Here is a 24,439-nt window from a genome sequence, read left to right on the forward strand (position 1 = left end):
TGAATAGTAGGAATGATGTAACATGAAAGCGTGGATGGACTGTGTGAGGCATGCAAAGAGGGAAAAGAGCCACGACGGTTTTTGCCTGCGGATTTGCCTGCGGATTTGACTGTGCGAATGATCTCTGTAATCTGATCTCGAGGCAGGTGCCTTGCCCTTTTTACTTTCACCGTTTAAACTTTTGGCAGGCGCGACCCTCGATTCAAGCACACGTGACTCTACCTGCTCCCAATCGATCACAACACGCGTAGGTTTATAACTTGACATCAATACTGGCAGTCTGGAGGGCTGAGGGCGCCAATCTCATTTACAATGGCGCTTGTAACCATGTCGAAATCCTGCATCCTGTCGCTTTTGGGACTAAACTGAACTCAGACTACAGCTGCTCGGCCTTCGCTTGTGAGAAGTCGGTACCATGACCAGAGCACCACTTCGCCACCATCCCTCCCCTCCCATGGATCCTATGCCGCTGGGCATTCCATCATTAAGCATGTACTTTTGCTCCCGGAGAGCCCGTGCCATGGCCAGTCATGTGACAAGACCATTTCCCATTCCGTTTGCTATATCCATGCACGAAAAAAACGTGTGCTTGCAAAATCAAAACATGTACATGGTACGTGGTCGGTCAAGAATCGCTAGCATGAAACTAGACCGCCAACACCGCGTGACCGCAAACCCTCATGGGCAAGCCAGGTGAAGTAATGGGTATATCCCAACGCCCTGCGAACAACTGCCGGGAAACAAAGAGTGACTTTCCATGACCAGTGGCCCACTTCCTTCGCTGAGTTTTCGTGTGGTGATGATACATGGGCAGGCCACTCTAAGTCGCGCGCCGCACTATTGCTGCTGAGGATGACTGCTGCCTCCCCACTGACCCAGTTGGGGCGGCTGTGAGTAGTGAGACTGTGAGATCGGTTGACCACCTCCATCAGGATAGTACCCGCTTCTGGGACTCTGATAGAGGTGTGACGGTGGTTGACCAGAGTCGCGTCGATCGTCGTATTTGACCTGACTCGGCGAAGGCTGGCTCTGCCTGGGATGATCCATAGGCGATGCCGTCGAATTCACTGGATATTGACCAGTGCGATACGAGACACTGCTTCTGGAATCCATTGACACAGGGCTTAAGTTGTTCAAGGGTCGCTGCATGTTCATTGGCGGGTACATGCTAGACTGAGGTTGGCCTATCGACGGTATACTGGTGGGTGTTGCAGGAATCGATTTCGAGGACGGTGGCAGAGAATTGCTCAATGAAGCGTAGCTTCGATTGTATGTCGATTGTTCATATTGACTGTATTCGTTTCGGTTGTTTTGTAAATGTGACGCAGTCACGGGTGACTGAAGGTAGGATCCCGTCATCGGGGAGACACCTATTGGGTAGGGTTGCCCGTTTGGTTGCTGGTTCATCGGTGGATAGCTTTGAGGCATGTAATATTGCTGCTGCTGTTGTTGCTGGTGCTTGTAATCTGGGAGATAGCCTTGAGGGTTGACGCGATAGCCATAAGGAGCCTGGCCACCTTCGACTTCGTCGGCATCTTCGAGGGGAGACCGGAAGCTCTGCTTCGATGTGAGCTCTGGCCGTGGGCGTATATACTGGAGATTGTCCGTCTGTGAAGGAGTGCGCAACGCATTGGAGATGACGTCGTTGACATTGTAGTAGCTGACCAGGTGGTGAGTGACGCCTTGAACGGTCACACTCATCGTTTTCTTCACCAGCCCGTCCTGCTTGAACCCGTACGAGTCCACAAGTGAGCCGATGAGTTGTCGTTCGACTTCAGAGGCTGTGCGGTCTCCGCTGTTTGCTCCGTACGCCGAGGATTGACTCCCGTCGGAAAAACTACCATCAGGTCGAGGGTACGGTTCCCCAGGACGGCTAGGACGTCGTTGTTGTTTCTTCATCGCGCGCTTCTTCTCGCCTGGAGGAAAGGGCTTGTCGAGTTCGCGGTAAACTAGGAAATTGCCTAGGATACGGCTTGGGCTCCAGGTGACTCCGTCCGTCCATCTCTTGATCCCAGAGGCATTCTCTTCATAGATGAAGACGCAGCCGCTTCGGATTAGGCTATTGCGTTCGCGGTCGTGCGGCCTTCGTGGAACATGTGAGAGGTGTCCTTGGAGGCATGCCTCAAATAGAATGAGGGCATCCTGTGTCGTAGCAACATGGCCTTGGAACGTCGGCTGCAGCGCCGCGCCGCCTGTTGACATGATGAAGCAATGTCGAGAGAATTCAAAGTATCGAGTGAAGTTGATGGCAGCCTTGTAGGAGAGTTTGGTGCGGAGAGGTTTAATCTTAAGCGAAACTCAGAACCGAGATGTTAGAGCTTAGGGGCGCCAAGGTTGAAGGTTTAGTGAGGCGTGAGACCTTGAGGAAAGTTGGATGAAGAAGGCGTGAAGTCAACCTGGGAACTGGACAGACGATATACGGTTGGTGTGAGAAGTGAGAGTGCTGGGCCTGTGCGGTCAGGGACACCAGTTGGGTTTGGCCAGGGTGAGCAGCCAGTATAGAAAAGATGGCAAAGTGTCAGGAAACAGAAAGTCGATTCCAAGCAACGTAAAGCGACTTGGACGAAAGCATCCGACACTGGAGAGAATTGGTGTGTTATTCCCTGACGTGTGTAGCGTAGCGCCGAGGGAGAACAATAATGAAAGCTCAGATGTCTCGGTGACCTCGTATGGAAGGTAATCTGCGTAATCTGCGTAACTTACAGTCAAATGACGGACAAGAATGCAGCATGGACGCCGCAAGGTGATCCGCACAAACTTTGACTTTGGAGTGGTTTGGAACAAGTCACGCTTTTGGCTGGAGTAAGTTTTCTAAGTTCAAGGAACCGTGATGGATAGTTTTGAGGCGTTTATGAGGGGTTGATCTTTCAGTCAAGGATGAGGGGACCCCCGAGACTTGACCTCATTGCCAAATGACTATTCCGTAGTTGAAGTCAAGGACCCGCCAGTCTAGTCCACGGCGCCAAGTCGAGTTGTCAACAAGTGTCCGCACAGAAAGCTGTAGGTCAATGGCTTGTTGGCTAATAGATTTTGCAACCAAGGTTTCCTTCTGACTTGATTCCGTTGGCAACGCAGGCAACGGTGGTTGGAGTTGCGATACTCAGCTGGAAGGTGGGAACCTGCGACCTTGGAGGCAAACGCGGACTGTGACTAAGGGAAGAAGGCAGCTGAAGCTAGCGGGGACTTGTAGGCCGGCTGTGGTTGGAAGGAAGAGTGAGCAGGTGTTTAAAGTGGCGAATATTTCAGGTGAAGGGGAGGTGCTACGAGGCCTGTGAATCTTGCTGGTTTTCCCCAAGTGTGTGTTGAGTGGTGGTCACAGGGAAAGCAGCTCGGACAGTCGTCGTGGCCTGAGTGCATGAACACGATCCCGATGGCATAGAGATGCTAGGAGGAGATTTGTCGGGTTAGAGGGCGAGCGTCCGCCCTGTGATTTTGGAGGGAGCGGTGGAGCAATACCGAGTACAGAGGTGGTCAAAGAGTCAGCGCCCAGGGGGTGGGCCAATTACTCAAGGCTGAGGATGCACCGTCAAGTGTCTGTGGCCGGGATTGAGAGCGAGCGGGGTCTTGACTTTGGCCGATTTAAGTCTTGCTAGAGCGACAGGGGCGATAGCCTTTCGGGAGGCCGGGGGAGGGTTGATAGTCTGCGACCAAGGTGAGAATGCGGGCGGAGACAGCCAGAAGATATGGTTGGATTTAGGCCCGCCGAAGATGGAGCATGAAAGGATTGGCGATGTGACTAAAAGCTGCATGTCATTACTCGTGCAATATCGGGACTAGGTTGTCATGCTGGCCTGTACGAGGTGAGGCGTGCGAGGAATGGGATGAGAAGGAGACAGAGAGATGAAGCGATGAGACGACGTCTCAAGGTGACATGCCGATCTAGGTGTGCCGAGTTATTGACGGGAGAAGGATGGAAGGCGCAAGTTGTCTCGACAAATTACAATTCTCCTTGAAGCCTGCTCCTGCCTAATGTTCCGTAGTTTGCGTTTTTTGGTAAATCAAGCAAGAGCGTCGATCGTGCTCGGTGCGACGGGGGACCCAGGCCGAGGGGCACTTTCGCGAGGCGCCAGGCACGACTCCTCGCCTGAGCGGTCCCTGTAGGTCCACCGGCAGAAGCAGGCAGAACGACACCTTGGGGGTGCGTAGGGGCCCTCGGGCGTCGTCACGACTCGCGACTCGCAGATTTTACAGGACATATGGAGTACTGCACAGGCGAGGAACCCCACCCCTGGAACCATCCCCCACCATAAACCGAGGCAGTCCCTTACCGTAGTTGCTGTTTTAGGTGTCCAGAGCCGGGGGAACGGCTCCAGGCAGTGCGACAGTTCTGTTGTCGCCTCCATCATGGCTAGAATGGTTCCGCCGGGCCATCGTCGTAAATTCTCTCTTCAGACTCTGTTATGGTGGTAGAGCGACTACTCAGTACGGCTACACCCGCCCAAAGGCCGAACCATCTACCACCCGGAAAACATGCATTGGTGGAATTTTAGAGCCGACTCAAGTCGCTAAGCGACGAGTTTTGACAGCATGGATCCATAAGATGTCGCTGGGTCGAAGAAATGACAAGTTATAGAAGGACCCGAGGTCTCCAGGTTGAACCTCAGGGAATTGCAGCATTCAGTGTCAAGAAATGTTCTGATGATTGAAGAAAGGAGAAGATGCGCATGCCAGATGCCTGAATTGGGCCATTCGGCGTCGCATGGCGGGTCATGTTTACTTACTCCGTAGCACTCGTATGCATTGTGCGTCCTTCGTAGGTACGATGTTCCTCGCATAATCTGCGCGCGGTTTTGGTACGACATTTGGCCGTTCAGCACTTCAACCGCGGCGGCGTTTCGAAATAAATCAACGTTGCCAGCATTCATATGGAACAACGTGTTTCTCCGGCAAGCATGGACACCCGCGACACCTCTTGAAACCCATGACCATGTTTCTCGAATCGAAACTGGTGGCGATCGCCAACCGACCAATGTTGGACCGAGTTGACCGTTGACTACAAAGCACTTGAGGCGCCTCTGGACACCCGCCACGGGCTCCCACTACTGACCTCATATGCAAGCTTGAGATATCCACCTCAAGTGGTTAGTTGAAATCTGCATGATTGTCTGCAGTTGGGGTTTGGTGGCGTTCAGCCCTGTAGAAGTTCGTAACGGTTGACTACCGTGGCTGACTTTCGTAGTTGGCATATCTCTCCCGTGCGTAAGCAACCACAACAACTCGCGCGATATCAAATCTCAGCTTGTCAAGAATACGGCGGACTCGGTACTTGGGGTGGTGGAAATGAAACGTCATCTCCCTCTTGCATTTTGATTCAACAGAGCAGCGGTGGCACTCTTGATTCAAAGTTTACCACTGTGTCAAGTGGCACGTGCTGAGATGACTTACTCCGTAAGTTGTAGTGGGCGTGAATGGGGCAGAGACCCTGAAGAATTGGACACGTCTAGGCCAGGCCTCAAGCCATTATTAAAGTGTGGGCGGTTTGGCGAAAGTGGCTACTGACCAAGATAGGAAGGCGGACATCATAGTGTGCATTTGACGAGGTTGTCCGTCCTCTGCTTTCAAAGGTGACGATGTAAACAATCAAGTTAGCAGAGATCGCGACATACTGAAGCCATGGTCATCCCCAAGCATGATCAGGAAGATTTATGAAATCAGGGAGAGATGGTAAAGCGGCATAATCGAAAAAGATTCGTTTTCTGTTGGGGACTTCCAAACAGGAGCAGGGGCAGTGGCAGTTGCATGATAGCTCTGAGTCCAAGAAGCATTGCAGGCAAGAACTAAGGTACTCGGTATTTACTATACTGAGCACCTACAGGCTACAGACATCATGCACCACGCCGAAGCAGGCCGAGGGGCGCCAAAAGTGCTCACCTATTGGCAGGGCTATTTGGCCATGTTGGTCGTGAATTGCAGGTACCAAGTACTGGGATCTTCACAATAAATGAACCGGGATTGAACAGGGTGGAGTTTGCATAGCCACAATGTCCATGCGAACGAGGATCATGCTTACCTGTTAGGACCCATGTCCACGCTGCTGGTGGAACAGTTGACCCAGGAGCTTGGTTCTTGTAAAGTTGACACCCGGAGGTAACATGGGTTGGCGGTGCCGTGTAAGGATGTTTCAGCGCAACAGGCGCACACTGAGGGCTTGAGAATTACATCAAGATCCTGGAATGGCGGTCCTTGTCTGTCTGACGTCTGTGGTAGCCTAGACTCTACCATTTGGATGGGCTCGAGCTCGTAGTCGGTGGCTTCCGAGCACCAATCAACAGCAGCATGATGAACCAGAATGAAGTGGAGGACGATGAAGCCGGCAAGTCGGTATAGATAGGCGGGCAGATAGGGATCTTGGGGGTGGTAGAGGATTTATGGGTACGCATTTTCGATCACTCAGGCGTGAGCTTCCGAGTGTGCCAGGCATTACTACTGGTGGAATGCTGGCTAGGGATTTTTGTAACGGGGGTGGTTAGACCCAATAGTGAATGAGGTACCAGTGGACTTAGGTAATGGTCGCAAGACCCTCGGGCAATTCGGCCTTATTATTCCAAGACCCATGTGCCTACTGTACCTAGCTTGCATCGCCATTCGGCCTTGCGAATCGGTCGCTATCCACTACACCACAATCGAGGATGCAGAACAGCAAGCCATTCTTGCTCTTTCTTCTGTTCACGATTGTCGCGCATGGCTTGTGATCTGTGCTCGATCGAGGAGGGGCCATGAAATCGCCGCGGGAGAAAGAGGCTTCGTCTCCATAACGGTGACATGCCGGGGCATGTGCCCATCTCCTTTTGACAACCCGTCGAGGTCGTTGCATGCCACAGATTGACCAGGACCAAAGCGGGTCAACATTGACTGCGCCTCCTTGAGATTCTGCAATGGGACATGCGTCAAATGCCGATCGGGTCCCTTCCATCGGATTTCCATCTCGTCTGTGCGGAGGCGAACATGGTATGTAATGACCAGGACCTAATTAATTCGTGAGATGCGACCATTAGGACGCGTACGACGCAATCAGAAATGGAAATCTCCTGTCGTCTACCATGCCGTAGGGTTATCCTGTTATATGTATGTAACATGCACATGAATGTCGGTCGAAGATGTGATTGATCGCCACAAAACTATAGGTGGATTGGTGGTGGTGGCTGGAACCTCTCTGTAACTGGGGTGGTGCATGCTGCCTTCATGTAGATCAGATTGAGTGTACGAGTAGACCTTTTTGTCGCTTGACCATTTTGCTTGTACGTCCCCTTATTACCAACCGTCTGTGGTCAGGATACTTTTTCCTCAAGCTTCGCTCGTGGCTGGTCTGCAGGGGTTCCCCACAACTAACAAAACCATCACGAGCAAACTGACTTTGTAGACTTTCTCTGTTGCTTATATCATTCTGCCACAGATCAAGTTTCGTAAATGATCCAGTCGTGGAGCGTGGTCGGAGGCTAGAACACGCTGTGAATTCCAGTCTGGACATTTCTGGTCCAAACCACTCAAGCATGTGAATAGATTGAGAGAGGGGGAGAATCAGAGCGGATCTGCTTGAATCGGTCTGTACTAAGATGGCACGGATGGATACTGCAGGATTTTCTCACTGGTTGGTATGATGTTGTGGCTTCGATATGACTCATGCTACGGCAACACACACATATGGAGTAGTCATCGAACAGCGGTAGGAGGTACCTCGTCGTTGCACCTTGGGCCAGTGGTGCCTGGCTTTTCTGTCGTGGCTCGTGGCCTACGTGGCTACCTAGTCGAAAAAGTCGAGTCCAATCACGAGGGTACTACGGAGTACTACAACTACTACACAGTACTGAAATTGCAGATTGCTCACGGCGGGTCTCAGCGTTATTCTCAATCGTGACTTCGCGTATGCAACAATGACCCTGGTGCTCTGGAGGTAGCTGAGTACTCATTCGTGATGCGTTCACCGCACACACACGCCCTCTCGCGAGCATCCACATACGAGAGGCTGGTGTCCGATCAGATATCCACGTCCTGAAGCTGCTCGTTGCAACCCCATCTCAATGCTCCACTACCATAGGACTTCAGCGACTGGTGGTTAACATGGTCGAAGTCGCTAGGTGGACTCAAACCCATCCACTGATCGCCGGGCCTGGACCTGAGAGAGAGGGTCAAGATGGATCCTCTCTCGAACATGATAAGCGTGATCAGCAATAAATCAAACGCCATCCACGGATGTCGGCAGACGTGCGTCGTTAGAGATCTCAATTATGGGCATGCGGAACTGACCTTTTTTGTATAGGATCGGCATTTGATCATCGCTGCGAGGTATGTCTGTCACGCTGTGTCTGTGTCTGCGTCTTGCGTCGGCTGCCACGCCTGCACACTCCGTACAGTACCCCTCCAGGCAGCCAGGGCGGCCAGGGGGGCTGCTGACATACCCATGCACGCCTGTGGATTGTTCGGCACGCTGCCCGCGTGATTTTGGGGGGAGCTGCGGGCTCCCCCCTCTACGTACGGAGTAAGTACGGAGTAGCTACAGCAAGTAGGTGCGGGTAGTGGGAGGAGGCAGGGCGTAAGTTATGACCAAGACCAGTTGTAATGCTGAAACAGACCCCCCGACCTCACCGGAAGTGCTCTTGTGGGCACCCGGAGTGTTGAAGCATCGTGGCGGGTGCGCTTTTATCCCTCATAGCTTTGTGGCTGCCCCTCGAGACCCAGGGCCCTGGTCCGGCTCAACCTGTCACGCAGGTCGAGTCTGTCACTGATACTGAACAAGCCTTGATGCTCGGGACCTCAACAATCAACAACTTTACGCCCACCAGACACTGTGGAGAGCCCCAGGCGCCCCCAACCTGCTCTTTAAAGCTGCCTCTGCAGATACTCCAGCACCGATAACAACAAACACAGCAACGTGGACAGTAGGTAAGTAGCAGCAGACAAACTGTGCAACAATAGCCGATTTCCCCTGCATACTAACTACCAATCTGGCGTAATTGTGGTGGCAGCCATCGTTCTTGCCTCTGGAGTTCTCGGTCTCTTTCTGCAGTTGCATCCCATCAAAGGTGCCTCCTTCCTCGTCCTCGTCCTCCTCACACCCCACACACCCAGGATCTACCCTGGCCGCCCACGTTGATTCTCTTTCTCCTTTGACTTGCTCGTCGACACTCACCGATGCCATTTGACTTTCGCCAAACAATACCCATGCAGGCTCTCTGGCATCACATGCGTTTCCTGAGCACGCCTGTTACCTGCACATCGTCAACTATGCCATTTGTGACGCTGACAGGCATTCTCACGACCCCAGTGTTGTCGTCTGAGTTCTGAGTTCTGCATTCTGAATTCAATCTGTAGCAGGGTTGGAGCAATCCGCTCCGTCAAAGATCTAGAACTCTACTCGTGTGGGAGGGATCTACCGAAAGCTAACACTGTCCAGCTCAAGCAGTCCTATCAACTCATATCTGAGTCAATGCCGCGAGAACCCCGAAAAAAACCAAGGTCTGCCTCCGTCCTGTGCGACCAGTCCTGTGGGATATCTCATAGGCACAGGCACTGTCCCACCAAACACTGCCCTCAAGGAGTCCTTTCCTTCATCTACAACCTGCTCGTGTTCACCAGACATCTCCTCGTTCTCTGCAGAGACTGGAACGATGACTCCACACTCCCAGTTGCGACAGTTCAATTTAAGACTCTTTCCATTCCTGTCCTGGACAAGTTGCCCCCTACAGAAAACAAGTGTGGAGTTAGCCCAAAGTCTGTTATCCCAAGATGTCAGGAAGTGAAATTGAAAGAAGCTCCAAGACTTGAACGTTTTGAACGCCCAGTGTCTGTATTTGCAGTTGCAACCGGCTCCTCCCGCATCACCGCCTCGAAAAGAGAAAACTCAAGGGAGGCGGCTCTTACCATGCACTTTCAGACGCATTAGCAGAGCCAACATAAGCCCAGCCTCTAATTTTGACATTCTTGCCAGTGTCAACAGGAGATGGGAATCGTACAAAAATCATCTGTGAAGGGTCAGTGCCTCTGGAGCCCAGAACTCAGGAGTCCGGCGAACTTGCAACGTTCGACCCACCTTGTTATGCATGAGTAACCCAGCTCGGCTTGAGATACAATCTCTAACGAGGTCTCTTGGAAATTGACTGCCATCAAACCATTTCTGCGACGTGCATATTGTACCTGCACAGCCAGGCCCACCCTTGGAGGCTCTAACAGTAGTATCGCTAGGGAAGTATAGTCGTAGGTTGGAGTGCCAACCACGCCCGACAGTTGAGCTCCGGCCCACCGCAACGCTCGTCTTTGTGGTCCGTTGCAAGTACCCCTTCATACCATCGTCACCCTGGGCTGCAAAGTAGAGCGAAGCGACAAAGTCGTTATTGAGGCTGCCCATGGACGAGGCCACAATGTCGACTTGGATGTTCTCGTCGGTCCCGAGTCCTAATTCCTTGACAGTACGACCCAAGCCACAGACTCCTGTATCACGCCATTGTCGCCCTGTGTGTGCCCCGCCCACGGTATGCACGAAGCCGAGTTGTTCAGTCTTCGTGAAGTCGAACCGCCCCAGTTTGTCAATGACATCTTCTGGCACCATCTGCGCCCGCAAGAATGAAGAGAGGGATCTGTGGAAAGCTGTCTGATCATGCTTACCGTAGAGGTCTGGTCTCGTTGCATTGTTACCATTTTTGACATGGTCCTGCTGACACGCCCTTATCATAGGCAGGTCGATGATGAACGCCGTATTTTCCATGACACCCCCAACTCCCCAGTCGGTCGAGGTGAGGTTAGCCGTTGGGACCACGACGCGACAGCGAGGACCCGCCCAGGAGGTGCCACTACATGGTTCTGTGGTCTGCTGGCCGTCCATGTCGTCTGCATCATAGAACAAGAGCATCAATTTACTGTGCATGCAATTGACCAACCCGTCCATGGGTGGGAAGCAGAGTCGGACATTGGGCACACCCTCGAAATCCTGGCGGAGTGCTTCACGCTGTGGGGGCGTTTTTGCATGCATCACAAGCTGGAACTTGGTCCGAGTCGTTGCAAAATGAGGTAGCAGCCAGTCAAAATCCCAAATGAAGCTGGACAGTAGACATGAGGTCAAACTCTCTTTCGGACCGACGACTTGACTGAAAGATATCGTGTTTGTGGACGGAAACCCGGCAATGTAAGTTTGGAGCACGCGACCAGCAGGGTAGAAGCTATCGCGACTGGCTTCGAGGCTGTGTCTGAGGTTCGATGAACTGGTATCAATGGACATCAATTGAGTCGCAGCAACACCACCAGCCGTGAGTCGTCTTCTGACGGGTGGAGGGGAGACGCTGGCTGGACTGGCAGTCCTCGAATTATGTTGTCCATTCTCAGACGTTATGTCCCGCCGACGGGCATCAAGCGAACTGTCGCCCGGCTGTTGATCTGTCCGCTTCCGCTTTAGTCTGGCTTGACGCTCTTGCTCCATCTGATGACGGTTGAGTGTCTGCAGATTGAAGGTGGTGGCTGAAGTTGACAGAGCACCAGGGTTCAATCCATCTCCCGCAACATTGGTGTTTGACATGGTGAGTGTCTGGGTTACATTGTTTCGCACAGTATCTTGTGATCTCTGTGGTGGCGATCCAGACTTTTCATGATCAGAGGTAGGGTTGTTTGGCGTTTCTAGAGACAGAGCAATTGCGCGGCGAAGGTCTTCATCTTCGTCCGAGTCAAGGTTTAAGATATTTTCTGTCAAGTCAATAGGTGCTGGATTCGCGGCAGATGAACTTGGATCAGTACCTTTACGCAGTGACTGTCTGATCGGGATCCCCACTGTGTTGGTATTGTCGTTACTGCTCACTGGTCGAGTTGGGTTATCTTGGACCTGACCATCTTGCTGCTTCCTCGTCTCGCTCCCAGCCCATTTCTTTCCAAGATCGGTAGGTCCGCCGCCTTTCAGGCACATGATTTCTTTGAAGCAGATATCCTTGGCTTCCTCGATATTTTTGGCCCTATTGGCTTTGCGGGCAATGCCGTCTTTAACAGCCCCGATGATAGAGCACCGTGAGTACATGGTTTCGCCTCTGCCAAGGAAAACGGGTGTGTTTGTATCCCCAATGCTCCGATTTCTGATGGTTGTTTGATCCGATGCGAGGCCACTGGGCGCATACACAGGAGACTCAGGCAGTGAGTAATCGTCATCGTCGTCGAGAAGGAGAATTGCGTCGCTAGTGCCACTCCCTGAGGACTGAGGGTGCGGTCTGCCAGTCGGCGATTCGTTGGTGGCTGTGATGACGACGTCTGGAGTGCTCCTCGTCTCACTTGTTGGTGAGTCAACGGAGTCAAGGTCAAGATCAATGGCGGCCTCGTAGTCGGCAGTCAAGTCAACAAAACCCTGGGAGCTGTGTGTTGGAGGCATGATGGGTTCAAGAATGAGATCGACGTGGTTTGATGAATAAGTCGTGACCCGACGCGGTCTTATGTGACAATCTACCAATCGTGGTTTGAGCCGTGTCAACCGCCGGCTTTTCTGGGTCAGAGACTGTGCCTTGAAAGTCAAGTTTGCTTGGCTATCCAGAAAAGATGGATGTGAGGTTGAATGATGTTCGCGGGTTGAGCCAGCAGGGAAAGCTAGACGAACAGACTCATGGACAGATGGTCGGATATGTGATTGTGAAAGAGGGTGTGGTAAATGTTTGAGTGACGGCGAAACCTGAGAATTTAGTCTAAAGATGGAGATGAGACTGGCAGTCCAAACACAGAGGTCTGATCTTGAGTTTGCGGGGATCATGTAGTAGTTGTTACACAAGAGGACAGACTCCAAATGCGTAGGCACAAGGCACCCAGGAACGTTGAGGCAGTCTAGCCCAGGCGGATCATGTCTGCGAAACCTGCTTTGACAGTAACGGCTAGGTACTGAACAATGAATGTTAGACCTTGATAGTATTCTTTCGCATCCAAGACTGTGAAATCATGTGAAGAAAACTCAGGATGGTGATAGAAACAGGTGGTGCAATGGCTTGTCTGATTGAAAGTTTGGTGATGGACCGTGACTGACGCGAGGGCGAAATAAGGGCAACTGAGTAAGACAAGTCTCAAAAGGGCGAAGAGACTGCCGATGTAGTAAAATGGACAATGTCTCACAGAACAAAGACAGAGACATACGATAAGACAGTCTTGTGAGGTCAATAAACTGAGGTTGAAGCACAAAGACGATGTGACGAGGTGACTTTGTAGCCAATCAGGGTGATGTTTTGCTCCAGGCGCCAGCGCTGCCTAATTTGTAAACTCACGAGGATCTTCTTCATGGGCATGCTTTCTTAGGTATCCAGGATAGCAACTTACAGGGGTTGTTCAGGCCGAGGGGGCTTCCCATGCGCCTAGAAGATGACTGGAGGACGCCTGGGGACCAAACTTTAGGGGATGGCTTTCCCCGCCTCAGTCTTAGTAACGAGGGTCCTCGGGTTGGGGTAGGTACCTACTGTAGGTACTTAAATGGTGGTCGACAGCCTTTCTCTGCCTGCAGCCTTACTGGAGTTCACTAATGCTTCATCCTTTTTGTTCTATCATACAGCATCGTCATTGTCTCTGCTTTATTCATGTAAGAAATACAACCCGTTAGTGGGTCTGAAGACGACTATGGGTTTGTGTCAGAACCCAACTTGCAAAATTGATCCCTTTGCTGCCCTCAGTCTCCGCTCATCAGTCCAAGAAATTCTGCCCGGTCAGACTATTCGGCCGAATGCGTATGCGATTGTCAACACACACCAGGAATCTACCACGCGCCCTTTGTCCACCGCTCACATTCATTTGATCGATAAATATCGTTGCCTAGACGCTCAAAGTACAGGCTTCGGTAGTCCCGCTAGGAGCACTCTGTATTTTCCACCGTGTTTGGCGTACGACCATCGGGCCTTCAGACGCGTTGCTTTCCCCCTTAATGACTCACTGGACACCGGAGCGAGCACCTATCTCTTTTCTGTGCAATAACAGAACCCCTGCGTCAAATCACTCAAATTGACTGAGATGGTGACCAACAACAATACCTCCCGTCTTTCTCCTCCACCTTCACGTGGTGTGGCAGGATGGCTTTTCGCCATCGCCTATCTCATCTGCTCTGTGCTGGCATTTTTCGAGATTCGGTACGCAGCTGTCAAAACTGGACTCGCTGATGATATTGCAACTATTGTCGAAACTCGTCGGTTGATTGACAGAGACGTACCCCTGCGTTCTTCGTGGACTGGCATTGCATCCCTGGATGAGGGCATTAGTACCCTGGTGGCAGCCTTCATCGCTGGGCCTACGGGCTGGGACAAGGGGTTCCAGTTACATATGTTCTACTTCCTGGTTTCCTTCTTCCCGGTCATAGCTATTTGGACGGTAGAGAGCGTTAGGAAGGGAAACAAGGGAGCTTTGATTAGCTTGTATGTCCTGGGAAGCTTCCTTTTGGAGCGAATAGCGTGAGAATACTGACTTTGAGCCTTTCAACAGTACGAGCTTGTTCGCAATCTTCTACCAAACCGTCGGTGGAGCAATCATCATCCCTCTTTATTACCTGGCCTATCTTTTCAACACCAGGAAATCCGAATATTGGTCATCCTTCCAGCGACAAGTGCCCATTAGCTACAGCAAAGCATTACTCCCGTCCTTGATGCTCGGATATTTTATTCCCACTCTTCTCCTATTCGCTTGGCCACTTCTGGATTCAGATCCGGAATATAAAGTAACGCAGCTTTTGATCGTTCTATGGCAACCCACTCCATTACTGGCCAATCTGCTGTTATTCCTTCTCTACAAGTTTAACTCGGCCACAGCATCTCCGGCTTTCTCGAACCCCAAATCCAAAACAGCCGACGTTCCCAGTCTCGCGACACTGTACAAACTACTCTACATCGTGGCTCTTATCGCTCATATCTTCACCATCAGCGTCGTATTCTTGTCTACCGATCCACTTCATTCATTCTCCCATGTCTTTGTAAGGCCTCAAGAATGGGGACAATCCGGCATGATCAAGGGTCTACACATTATCTTTCAAGCGGATTACAATCTCATCTTTCTGTCATCTACCATCTGGGCTTTTCAGGCGGTATGGGATTTGAAGAGGACAGGGCTAGCCCGAGTATCATTGCTCAAAGCGGCGGTCTTGATTATTGTACATTCTCTCATATGTGGTCCTGCGGCTTCCCTCGCTGCGGTGTGGTATTGGAGGGAACACAAATTTGCGGAAATCGACGATAAAACGGCTTGAAATGGATGAGCAGGTCCGGATCATGCCACGGGTTTACCTCTCTTCTTTTTATGGTGCAGACAAGACTGCGACTTCGAAGGACTCTTTTCCAGAAGCTCGTTGACATCCTTTTCCATGCATAGGGATGGAGATTTGTGCTAGGACAGGCTTCCGACACACCTATCAAGACAAAATTCCCAATGTGCAAGCAGCACAGGTATTTGAGCCATGTACTGGCTTGCCCTGCGGCTCAAGGATATTGGTCACCACCTATTCTATCTTCACCTTCAAGACTCTCCTTGGGGGATTGGAATAGATTGTACTCCATACATACTTTGTAGACACTCTGTCTTGCGGATTACGGCGCCAAGTTGATCCGGTGCCGACTTCACTCCTGCACGCGGGGAAATCTCATGATGATTTTGGGCAGACACGGCAGGTGCGTAAGTGGAGCGCGTGAATACGGGGAAAGAACAGGCAGGCAACCAGGAATCCAAACACCTTGGCCGTATGCACCTTCCTTCATTGATGTAGCCTTTCTCAATTTGAACACTGTGTCTTTTTCTCCAGTGTGTGTAACAGATACGAGAACCTCAAACTGGGACAATGACACAATCACTTACCATCATCTTGATCTTCTAACCCTCAACCTCAGGCAGTATCTATCTATCTTTCTGTGGGTTGCGTGTCGAGCACAGTCAGTCACCAACACCTCCGATCCAACCCCCAAGGCCGCATGAAGACCTGAAGACACATATCACCATAATGTACATACTCTCTCGCAGCACAACACTACTTCTCCTATGTCTCTTACTCAGCGACACAGTCATCTCCGGCAAAGTCACCAACCCCAAACGCGTACCCAAAAATGCCGTTCTCCTCTCAAAAGTATCTGCCCTGACCGTCCGAGCTGGCAAGAAAACTACCGCTCGGAGAACCAGTGCCGTACCACAGTTGAAATGTGTGGGACCCTCACATATCTGCAAACTCTACGAAATCGACGTCATGCGTTGCAAGAATGAAGGCGCTGACTATGATCCAAACAACATTCAATGGAGTTGTCAAGCGTCCTTGCCGGAGGAATTCAAACTTGGATCAACGGATGTTTCTTGTGAGGGATACGAGAGTAGTGATGATCCTTATGTCTTATCTGGAAGTTGTGGCGTCGAGTATAGATTGCTCTTGACGGAGAAAGGTGAGCAGAGATATGGTGGTGGGTCGAATAAGTTTTGGAATTTTGGATCGCAAGACTACGAGCGCATTCCTGAGGACGATGGGGGAAAGTGGGCGGGAAGGATCTTCATGATCTTGTTCCTTGGAGTGCTATTCCTGATCTTACGAAGTATGTTCAATGCATGGCGAACACGAAATCCACGAGATCCTCGTCCTCGAGGTGGTGGCGGTGGGTTTGGCTGGGGAGGCGGAGGTGGTGGTGATAATGACCCACCTCCTCCATACGACCCTCGACCCTCTCCGTGGCCTAGAAAAGCGTCGTGGTTTTCAGGCACGCGGTATTCTTCGGGTTCGAGTAGTCGAGCACCGCAACAAGGTTGGCAGCCGGGATTTTGGACTGGCGCTGCTGCTGGGGCTGCCGGCGGCTATCTTGCTGGAAGAGGCAGCCAGGCACGAACGCAGCAGCCTCAAAGGGAATCATGGTTTGGGGGAGGTGGTGGAGCCGGTCCTTCACTTCCTCGAGTTCCACGAAGCTCGTCGGGTTCATCGAGTTCGAGATATGAAAGTACCGGCTTTGGGGGAACATCGCGACGATAGACGGATGACATAATGAGGATAAGGAGAAGAATGATTGATCTTTTGGATAGGTATTATACTGCTCAACAGGAACGGTTATCCAAGCGAGGCTCCTTCTTGTCGATCGACCCTTGAGTCATGTCTTTCGATCATCATCATATTCATAGGCCCCGGGACCCCTTCTCATACACAAGATACGATCCCTTCGTTCCCTCTCTTTTCACCATCTCATATCATATATCCTCTCCTATCTCCGTATCATACCCTACCACACCACACCATCCCACCCCATCCATCCCTCACACCATCTATCTATTCATTACAAAGACACGAACACTCCGGCACAGGACAAACGCGATGTTTATCAAACCACAATTTCGCATGTGTGGCATGATGACCATGAGCACATTTAACACACAGAACTGTAAACCTCGACATCGTAGCATCCCATCTACGAGTCGCTTCTTCGCGCCGATGTTGATCATCGACCTCTGCTAGCGTTAGATCCATGTCGACGATAGCTGATTCCGAGCCACGTCGTCCTCCAGCCTCTCCTACCGCGGCAGCGGGCGGATGAGAAAGAGGCTCACTGGATGATGTAGATGTGGATGATAAATGTGGTTTCGTTGTCGTCGTCGTCGTCGATGCCGACACTTTTTCTGTAGTCATGGTTGCCGTCGTTGTCGGTTTAGGACGAGGCGATTCATTACGACTCGGTGGTCCTGTTCCCGTGCCTGTGCCTGTTCCTGCTGTGTCACCTCGGGACCTAGCAGTCATCATAGCACTCCCGCCAGTTCTTAGTGCTGTCTGTACACTGCCTGCAATACTGGCGCTGAGATCCACACTCCCGTCCTTGACACCGGTGCCAGTGATGGAACCGTTAGCTTTATTCCTGTCTTGTTGTTGTTGTTGTCGTTGTTGATGGTGCTGTTGCGTGTACCATTTCAGATATGATTCGTCGGGAACCCCGAGCCATAAATCACATACGCCACAGCGAGGGAGATGGCGGCCGCATTTCGGACATACTGTTCCAATCGCGGCGGCTTTTTCTTTCGTTAATGGATGTTTAGCCATTTCCATCGTCTTGGGTTCTCCGGATGTGTCGTTGGCAGAGGCAGAAGTGGCAGCGTCGCCGCCGTGTCCGAAATTCTGGCTAGAGCGTGCGATTCCTTGTGCGCAGAATCCGCATACGAGCTTGACTTGTTGTTTTGCCGCTGGTACCAGTCCGCGTCCAGATTCATCGACGGCTGCGCTCTGACAGGCAATGTCGAAGCGGACACGGTCGAATTTCAAGTTCCATGAGTTGATCCAGTGTCGGTATGTCTCCCTCCACGCTGTAAATGTGCGTACGACTTTTTCGTCGTCGACGTACCGTGGTATAGCGGGGCAAAGCGCCAACACTGCGGTCTGCAAGTCTCCAAAATGCCGTACGTAGTTTGCCATAAGCTCGAATGCTTCCTGTGAGGCGGTGCCGGTGAGGATGACGCCTTCGATGTCGCCTCTGGAGATCGCGTCTCGTGTGGCGTGAGAGATGTACTGGGTTAATTTGGAGTCGTCGAGATGTCGTAGCGCTATGCATATACGGTATTTAAGGGGTAGAGATTCTTCTTCCACAACGCTGGCCCAGTCGCCAGAGCGCACGTATGTGAGGATCGCGCGTGCAAATGGATCAGTGAGGTCTTCCGCTAGAGATGCAATCGTCTCGGTCCAATCGTCCTCAGTGTTGCTGTCGTCGTCTGTTGATATCGCACCCTCCTCGTTCCTGCGCCCTCGTTTGGCGGCACCTGCAATGGCCATGGCGAGCATCTTGTGGGGTTGACTGGCGTTGGCACTCCGTAGCGCCTTGTACGCATACTTGCGGTGTGAGGTGAACATGGCCAATGCTGCGGCTTTGGCTACTTGGTCCTTCTGCTGGACGAGGTGATCGACAATCGCTTCAACTTGCTTTTCGGACCATGCTAAGCCGGAAACATGTAGACATATCAGTCGGTTCGCGAGATACTCCGTGGTTACGCTTTGTAATGGGGGAATGTTGAGCCGTCGAACGAGGTTTTCCATGATCTTGGCCAGTTTGTGGGAGGTTGGTCCCAGTGTTCGGTTCTTTGGGTTGACATCCTCCATCCACAAGCCATAAACACCCATGTAAGATAGATCGAAGTTGTCCTGCGTCATATTACCGTGTCGGGCAACCTTTCCAGCCAGCTCGACCCATGCCCACAATCGTTGAAGCCAATGTGAGTCGGTGACAATAGCTTTGTTTTTGGTGGCATTCAGAAGATAGCCTGCCTCGCATCGAAGTCGCTGTGTTGACGTGAGAGTCAGGACGTCATTAAGCGGGATATTCTCTTCGTAATATCCAAGATCCGAGTGCCATTCTTGGTCTTCTAAGCTCGATGCTCTCTTGTTGGTGGAGCTCTTGGACTGTCGTGCTTGCTTGATCTGTTTTTTCAGCTTATTTTCTTGCTGTGCTTGACCACGAACGCGTCTTAGAGCTTCTCCAGGGTCCGGGGTGCTGGAGACTGCTTCATCCACCAGTAGACTACCCTTGAAGAACTGACCGATCGACGATAGCGAACTGGGCTCTGGTAATGGCCGCGTGGCCACGATGTTGATATGACCATGTCCGTCAAGAGTCATGATCTGTGGTTGGCCCTGTCTGTCGATAGCCGTGGTGAAGTCAAAGGACACCACACGAGCTTTTTCATCTTTTGCAGTGGAAGTGTTTGAATATGGCGGGGCGATTTCTTGGACACGATCGAGGAAGATATCCTGAGGTGGCATCGAATCCCAAGAAGAGTCGTTCTCAGGGTCATGGCCGTTGTGATGGGTGGGAGGGGTGTATTCTTTTGTGATGGTATATGTCTTCAGGTGGCCGGTGCTGGACAAGACGCCCAAACAACCGCGTTGAGATTTGCTGAATCGGAGACTCCAGATGACCCCTGGGACTTGGACCGGATTCTGAAATTCGAGTGACACCTCGGGCTGTCTGGACTCTGGCGGGGTACCAGTACCAAAGCTCATGTGCGGAGGATTGACTCGTGATATCATGCGTCTGTCCCAGACACAGATGGCAGGATCGTTGTTTGGGTAGCAAGACGCAAAGTAATTCTCATCGTGCCAATCAATTGCCAGGTTATGTACACAACGTGTGGAGAACTGCAATCCATTTCCCGCAGCAGGTTCCCGCAGGTCATACAGTCTGACGAATTGGCCTTTGACGCCAGCCACCAGCAGCTGCGGGTCATTGTGGAAGAACTTCAAACTCGTGATGGGCTCACCGCTAGCGAACTTGTGGATAGGTTCGGCGTAGCTTTTGACGAAACCTTTTGAGCCTGCAGGTGGAAGTCGTTGGTTAAAGTCCCAAATATTGAGACAAAAGTCGGTGCGGACTCTGTCCAGACCAGCGGCCAGGAGATTCTGAGTGTTGAGAGCCACCGCATTGCACAGTCGTTGACTCCGTACCTGGAACGAGAGAGAGTCTTGCTGGCCTTCTGCAATGTTGAGCAATGTTGCCTCCCCGCCAGCCTGTCCCACCACCACCAGATCCTCGTGGATAGGGTGCCAATCAAATGCCCTGAAAGCGGGAACCTTAGTGGAGGTGTGAATCGTCTCATATTCGACGTCTGTTTTTGTTTGGCTGGTTACTTTGCATAGCTTGAAAGACTTTCCAATCACATCAACGTGCAGGAAGCGCTGTTCCGAGTTCTGGACCGAATTAACTGAAAACCGTATGGCGGACTCCATGCTGGGCAATGGATGTAGTGAGAGATGTTTTCATGATTCGATAGTCGTCAACCATTTGCAAGTGTCAGCCCAAAGACAGAACAAGCCATGCTACTGGTGAGTTGTCAGCAAGCTTCTTGATTCTGAAATGCATATAGTGGGACGTTGATGCGAACGCGACATCGACATCGACATGTCGCTGTGGCGGAAGAGGTCTATGCCTCGATTTGGATTAGTGTACTTGAGGCGGTGAACGATAAATCTGGCAGAATATTTTCCCCGACAAGTTCGAGATCGCAGTTTCTTGCTTGGGATTTGAACTTGGAAAAGACCATGCAAGACACGCTGCCTATTAGTTCCTCCCTGGCCTGGTCGACTTTTGACGAAGGCAGCAATTAGGGGTTTTTGAGTCTTTCTCCCACGAGGACCGATTGAATTCTTGTATCGACACAACAAGGTTCTCGAGGCTGGATTGTCCAGACCTCAGATCATTGATCTTCGTAAACACAGCCTGCAATGTCTCTAATATCTGGCAGCGAAATGGAAGGCCAGCATTATCAGAGCCGGAAACGTCCTCGTGACACGGACGATGTTGATGGACCAGGAGATGAACCACGCACCCACAAACAACCCAAGAATCGATCACAACAGAACCATTTCCAAAAATCTTCCATTCATGCGCACCGAATATCATACAACCCTCGCCTATCGCCCGAAAAATCCGGAATCACCAAGAAGAAGTCGAAGAGCGAACGGAAAAAGAATCCTTCATCTCGAATCCATTCCCTCAAAAAGCAACTTGCGAAAGCCGAGAACATGCCCATGACGATCCGGCAAGAGAAAGAACGAGAGCTTGCAGCCCTAGTTAACGAGCAAAGCAAGAAGATGGTATCAAAAGCTGGCAAGAAGAATCTCCAGAAATATCATTTTGTGCGGTTCGTTGAACGGAAAAAGGCGGAGCGGACATTGAAAAAGTTACAACAACAACTAGAGTCAATTGAGGAGCGAGATGATACAGCCAAAGAGAGCTTAGGCCAAAGTCTTCACGAAGCGGAAGTGGATGTAAACTACACAAAGTATGCACCCCTGGCAGAAAAGTATATTAGTCTCTACGCCGACGAATCCAGGGATCAGAAACGCGAGCCAGATTCAACTGAAGCAAGCAAGCCTCCAATGTGGTATGAGGTGGAGAAACGCATGCTTGAAGGCGAGAAGAGTCTCGAAGCGTTGCGGGAGGGCAAGTCATCAAGTGAGAGCAAGTCAGATAAGGACTTGGGTACGGTTGGCAGGAAGCAAGGCTCTCGGGAGAACAAAAAGAAACTTGAGGACCAATCAGAAGAGTCCGCCGATGCCGATACACAGATGCACGAGGCTGACAATCCTGCCGAGGACGATGAAGAGAACTCAAGTGATGGAGGATTCTTTGAACGGTAAAGATTTTTCATTCTAGACCGAATGACTATGAGCTTGATGAACGGAATACCCAATGAAGTCTGCTTGAAGTTGAAAAATAGTGAGCCACTTAGGCGAATGGACACCAGCGATGGCATGGAATCTGTCAACGGCGAGTTCCGTTGAATGGTTTTCAAAATGTCTCTAAATGTCTCTTTTGGTGTTTGATAAGAACAATGTACGACGTACGATGTACGTTGTACGCGAGCCAGCTGGTGCCTTTCTGCGCTCACACGTGCACCGCCACATCTGAAATCAGATAAAGCAACTTCTACCAAGAACTCTTACTCCAATTCTATTGGCTGGATTTCAACGTTTGATATAGCTCGGACCATCGTTGTCGTGACGTACTGGCACGATTGGTCAAGTGGTGCGACAAAATCGTCATTTTGACAGTCTATCGATTGATAGCTAGGCAACATTCATAAACCTCCTCGGGGTATATCCTATCATTCCCTTTCTCATTTCGCCAATTCGACTTCCATCTTCATCACTTACTCTGTTGTCCACGAAACGTTCACTCGACACTACTGGAGTTCAACATGTCACCTCCCGATTACACACTACTCAACGAGAGAGCCTCTCTCCTCCATGAAAAGGCCGTCGTGGTAGAGACACTCCCTTACCCCGCCACCTACAGAGTGGTTCAACGTAAACGCTCAAGCTGTTGCAGCAGAGTCTGCTCCTTCGTTCTCATCCTCCTCGCAACCCTACTTGCCATCGGCTTCCTAGCCCGTGGCCGAATATTCAATAGCATAACTCGAGAATGCGACAGAATCTCACACCAATACCTGGCATATTATGAGGATCCCGGTCACCAACATCCTCTCCCACCAATCGATGATTGGAAGCCATTCGAAGGCACCACCCATTTCGAACTCGACCCTGCCGAGGCCTCTGGTGTTGCGATCAAAGGATCCCAAGTCTTCGGCAAAGTCGTCTTCGACACCTCCAAACTATCCGACAAAGTCGTGATTGATCTCGACATCAAGACCAACAAGAAAGACGAGAACGGTGATGTTGTGGTCAAGGAAGAAAATGGATTTCTCTCCATCTACACACCCAAGGAAGGCGAACTCGAAACTCACACAGCAGTCAAGATTCAGATTCCTTCCAACATCATCGGAGCCTTTGGCCTGCCCAGATTCCAAGTCGATGCCCCTCGTCACATGATCGATTACAGCGAACTCCCCGAATCACTCGAGATCGGCACCTTCGCCGTTCGGGTTGGCAAAGGCTTCGTAAAGCCCGGTCCAGTGCATACCAACGAGACGATCGTCGCGGTTGGAAGAGGTGTCATCCGTGGATCATTGACCCAGGCCCGTGACACAACGAACATCGACGTCGGCCGCGGAAATGTCACCTTGACCATCCCTACCATCAGTTCAGGCGAAGAAGGCAAGACATTCGTACATCTCGGCAACGGCCACCTAAAGGGTGATTTCGCCATCTACAATTCAACGTTCCTCGACGTCGCCCATGGTTCGATCTACGTGTCCGCCTCGTTCAAACATGCCAAGACACGAGCTGAGTTCTCGACTAAGATCGCATCAGGCGACTCGAGGGTTTACGTCAATTCAATTGCATCGGAGAGATTGCTCAGGGCTGATCATACTTCTATTGCCGGTGATCAATTGATCACATACCCGTCGAACTTCCAGGGAACGGTCGATGCAAGAGGTATTGCTGGCGATATCAAGCTTTCTGGAAAGGAACTCGATGTTGAGAAGGTGGTTGGTGGTCTTGTTGGAAAGCAGGGTGACAGTGAGAGGAACTTGGTCAATGTCAAGACAGTGAAAGGGGCTCTGGATATTCTCGTCGGTGACGAGTAATTGCCAGCCTCGTCCGTCTTGGCCCTGGTTGGGAGAAACATTATGCTATACGACTAAAGCAACGTAGCAAGAGCTGCGGTTTTTTAAAAGTCTTTTGAAGCGAAATTGGAAATGGTCCAATATGTATTACCAGCGACTTTATATGAATGAATATATACCCTGATGATCTTTTATACTTGATTTGGATTCCTCTTCCTACTCAGTTTCTATTCAAAAGTGTCAGTGATGAATGAAGAGGCTCTGTTGTCAAGTCCTCGCCACCGGAGACAGACGTCCTCTACCTCCTCTCTTGTCTGTCCCCCACATTCCCCTCATGTCAGCTCAGCTCAACTTAAGTTAAGTCTAGGACACGTTTCACCGTGAATCCCGTTCAAGACAGTAACAACAAAGGAGGTTCCTAGGAATTCATAGAATGAGGACAGACACCTGACTCACACTTGACAGCTCACAACTCAACCAGAAACATGTGGACAAAGAACAGGTATTTTTCTTTATCCACCAAGACATGGTCGTTATTCCTTCAATCAAGGCTGTGGTG

At 51.1% G+C, this 24,439-nt stretch overlaps 7 protein-coding genes across 9 annotated transcripts; 4 read left to right on the plus strand and 3 right to left on the minus strand.

The window, feature by feature from the left end:
* PV10_08812 (uncharacterized protein) lies at positions 1-2,743 on the minus strand. The gene has a single exon (XM_016373889.1). It carries the CDS (start codon positions 2,200-2,202, stop codon positions 838-840), a length of 1,365 nt encoding a protein of 454 aa, XP_016220800.1. The 5' UTR covers positions 2,203-2,743; the 3' UTR covers positions 1-837.
* Positions 2,744-9,302: 6,559 nt separating this feature from the next.
* PV10_08813 lies at positions 9,303-13,060 on the minus strand. Of its 3 annotated transcripts, XM_016373891.1 has the most exons (4): positions 11,719-13,060; positions 10,028-11,667; positions 9,859-9,959; positions 9,303-9,677 (listed from the first exon to the last, which is right to left on the minus strand). In XM_016373891.1, exons 1-4 carry the CDS (start codon positions 12,707-12,709, stop codon positions 9,422-9,424), a joined length of 2,988 nt encoding a protein of 995 aa, XP_016220802.1. In that variant the 5' UTR covers positions 12,710-13,060; the 3' UTR covers positions 9,303-9,421. The 3 variants fall into 3 exon arrangements, with proteins under 3 accessions (XP_016220802.1, XP_016220801.1, XP_016220803.1); XM_016373890.1 differs by having other exon boundaries at positions 10,028-13,060; XM_016373892.1 differs by having other exon boundaries at positions 9,859-13,060.
* Positions 13,061-13,479: 419 nt separating this feature from the next.
* Positions 13,480-15,695, plus strand: PV10_08814 (uncharacterized protein). Its single transcript, XM_016373893.1, has 2 exons — positions 13,480-14,342; positions 14,410-15,695. Exons 1-2 carry the CDS (start codon positions 13,945-13,947, stop codon positions 15,164-15,166), a joined length of 1,155 nt encoding a protein of 384 aa, XP_016220804.1. The 5' UTR covers positions 13,480-13,944; the 3' UTR covers positions 15,167-15,695.
* Positions 15,696-15,737: 42 nt separating this feature from the next.
* On the plus strand, positions 15,738-16,915 carry PV10_08815 (uncharacterized protein; the record flags this gene model as incomplete). The annotated part of the gene is made up of 1 exon (XM_016373894.1): positions 15,738-16,915. The coding sequence occupies exon 1, from the start codon at positions 15,911-15,913 to the stop codon at positions 16,913-16,915; it is 1,005 nt and encodes a 334-aa protein (XP_016220805.1). The 5' UTR covers positions 15,738-15,910.
* A 29-nt stretch (positions 16,916-16,944) lies between these two features.
* Positions 16,945-20,769, minus strand: PV10_08816 (uncharacterized protein). The gene has a single exon (XM_016373895.1). It carries the CDS (start codon positions 20,636-20,638, stop codon positions 17,207-17,209), a length of 3,432 nt encoding a protein of 1,143 aa, XP_016220806.1. The 5' UTR covers positions 20,639-20,769; the 3' UTR covers positions 16,945-17,206.
* A 177-nt stretch (positions 20,770-20,946) lies between these two features.
* Positions 20,947-22,180, plus strand: PV10_08817 (uncharacterized protein). Its single transcript, XM_016373896.1, has one exon. The coding sequence runs from the start codon at positions 21,134-21,136 to the stop codon at positions 22,049-22,051; it is 918 nt and encodes a 305-aa protein (XP_016220807.1). The 5' UTR covers positions 20,947-21,133; the 3' UTR covers positions 22,052-22,180.
* A 231-nt stretch (positions 22,181-22,411) lies between these two features.
* On the plus strand, positions 22,412-24,076 carry PV10_08818 (uncharacterized protein). The gene has a single exon (XM_016373897.1). It carries the CDS (start codon positions 22,612-22,614, stop codon positions 23,899-23,901), a length of 1,290 nt encoding a protein of 429 aa, XP_016220808.1. The 5' UTR covers positions 22,412-22,611; the 3' UTR covers positions 23,902-24,076.
* The last annotated feature ends 363 nt before the right edge of the window (positions 24,077-24,439 follow it).

The sequence above is a fragment of the Exophiala mesophila genome (assembly GCF_000836275.1).
Source record: "Exophiala mesophila strain CBS 40295 unplaced genomic scaffold supercont1.6, whole genome shotgun sequence".
In the NCBI taxonomy this organism is placed as follows: Eukaryota; Fungi; Ascomycota; class Eurotiomycetes; order Chaetothyriales; family Herpotrichiellaceae; genus Exophiala; species Exophiala mesophila.

Coding starts and splice junctions, on each gene's coding strand:
- PV10_08812 (XM_016373889.1), bottom strand. CDS start 2,202: ATGTCAACAGGCGGCGCGGCGCTGCAGCCGACGTTCCAAGGCCATGTT.
- PV10_08813 (XM_016373890.1), bottom strand. CDS start 12,709: ATGATCCCCGCAAACTCAAGATCAGACCTCTGTGTTTGGACTGCCAGT. Junction 9,960..10,027: donor GGTTACTCATGCATAACAAG/GTGGGTCGAACG, acceptor GACCCTTCACAG/ATGATTTTTGTACGATTCCC. Junction 9,678..9,858: donor AATGCGTCTGAAAGTGCATG/GTAAGAGCCGCC, acceptor TGTTTTCTGTAG/GGGGCAACTTGTCCAGGACA.
- PV10_08814 (XM_016373893.1), top strand. CDS start 13,945: ATGGTGACCAACAACAATACCTCCCGTCTTTCTCCTCCACCTTCACGT. Junction 14,343..14,409: donor AAGGGAGCTTTGATTAGCTT/GTATGTCCTGGG, acceptor GCCTTTCAACAG/TACGAGCTTGTTCGCAATCT.
- PV10_08816 (XM_016373895.1), bottom strand. CDS start 20,638: ATGGAGTCCGCCATACGGTTTTCAGTTAATTCGGTCCAGAACTCGGAA.
- PV10_08817 (XM_016373896.1), top strand. CDS start 21,134: ATGTCTCTAATATCTGGCAGCGAAATGGAAGGCCAGCATTATCAGAGC.
- PV10_08818 (XM_016373897.1), top strand. CDS start 22,612: ATGTCACCTCCCGATTACACACTACTCAACGAGAGAGCCTCTCTCCTC.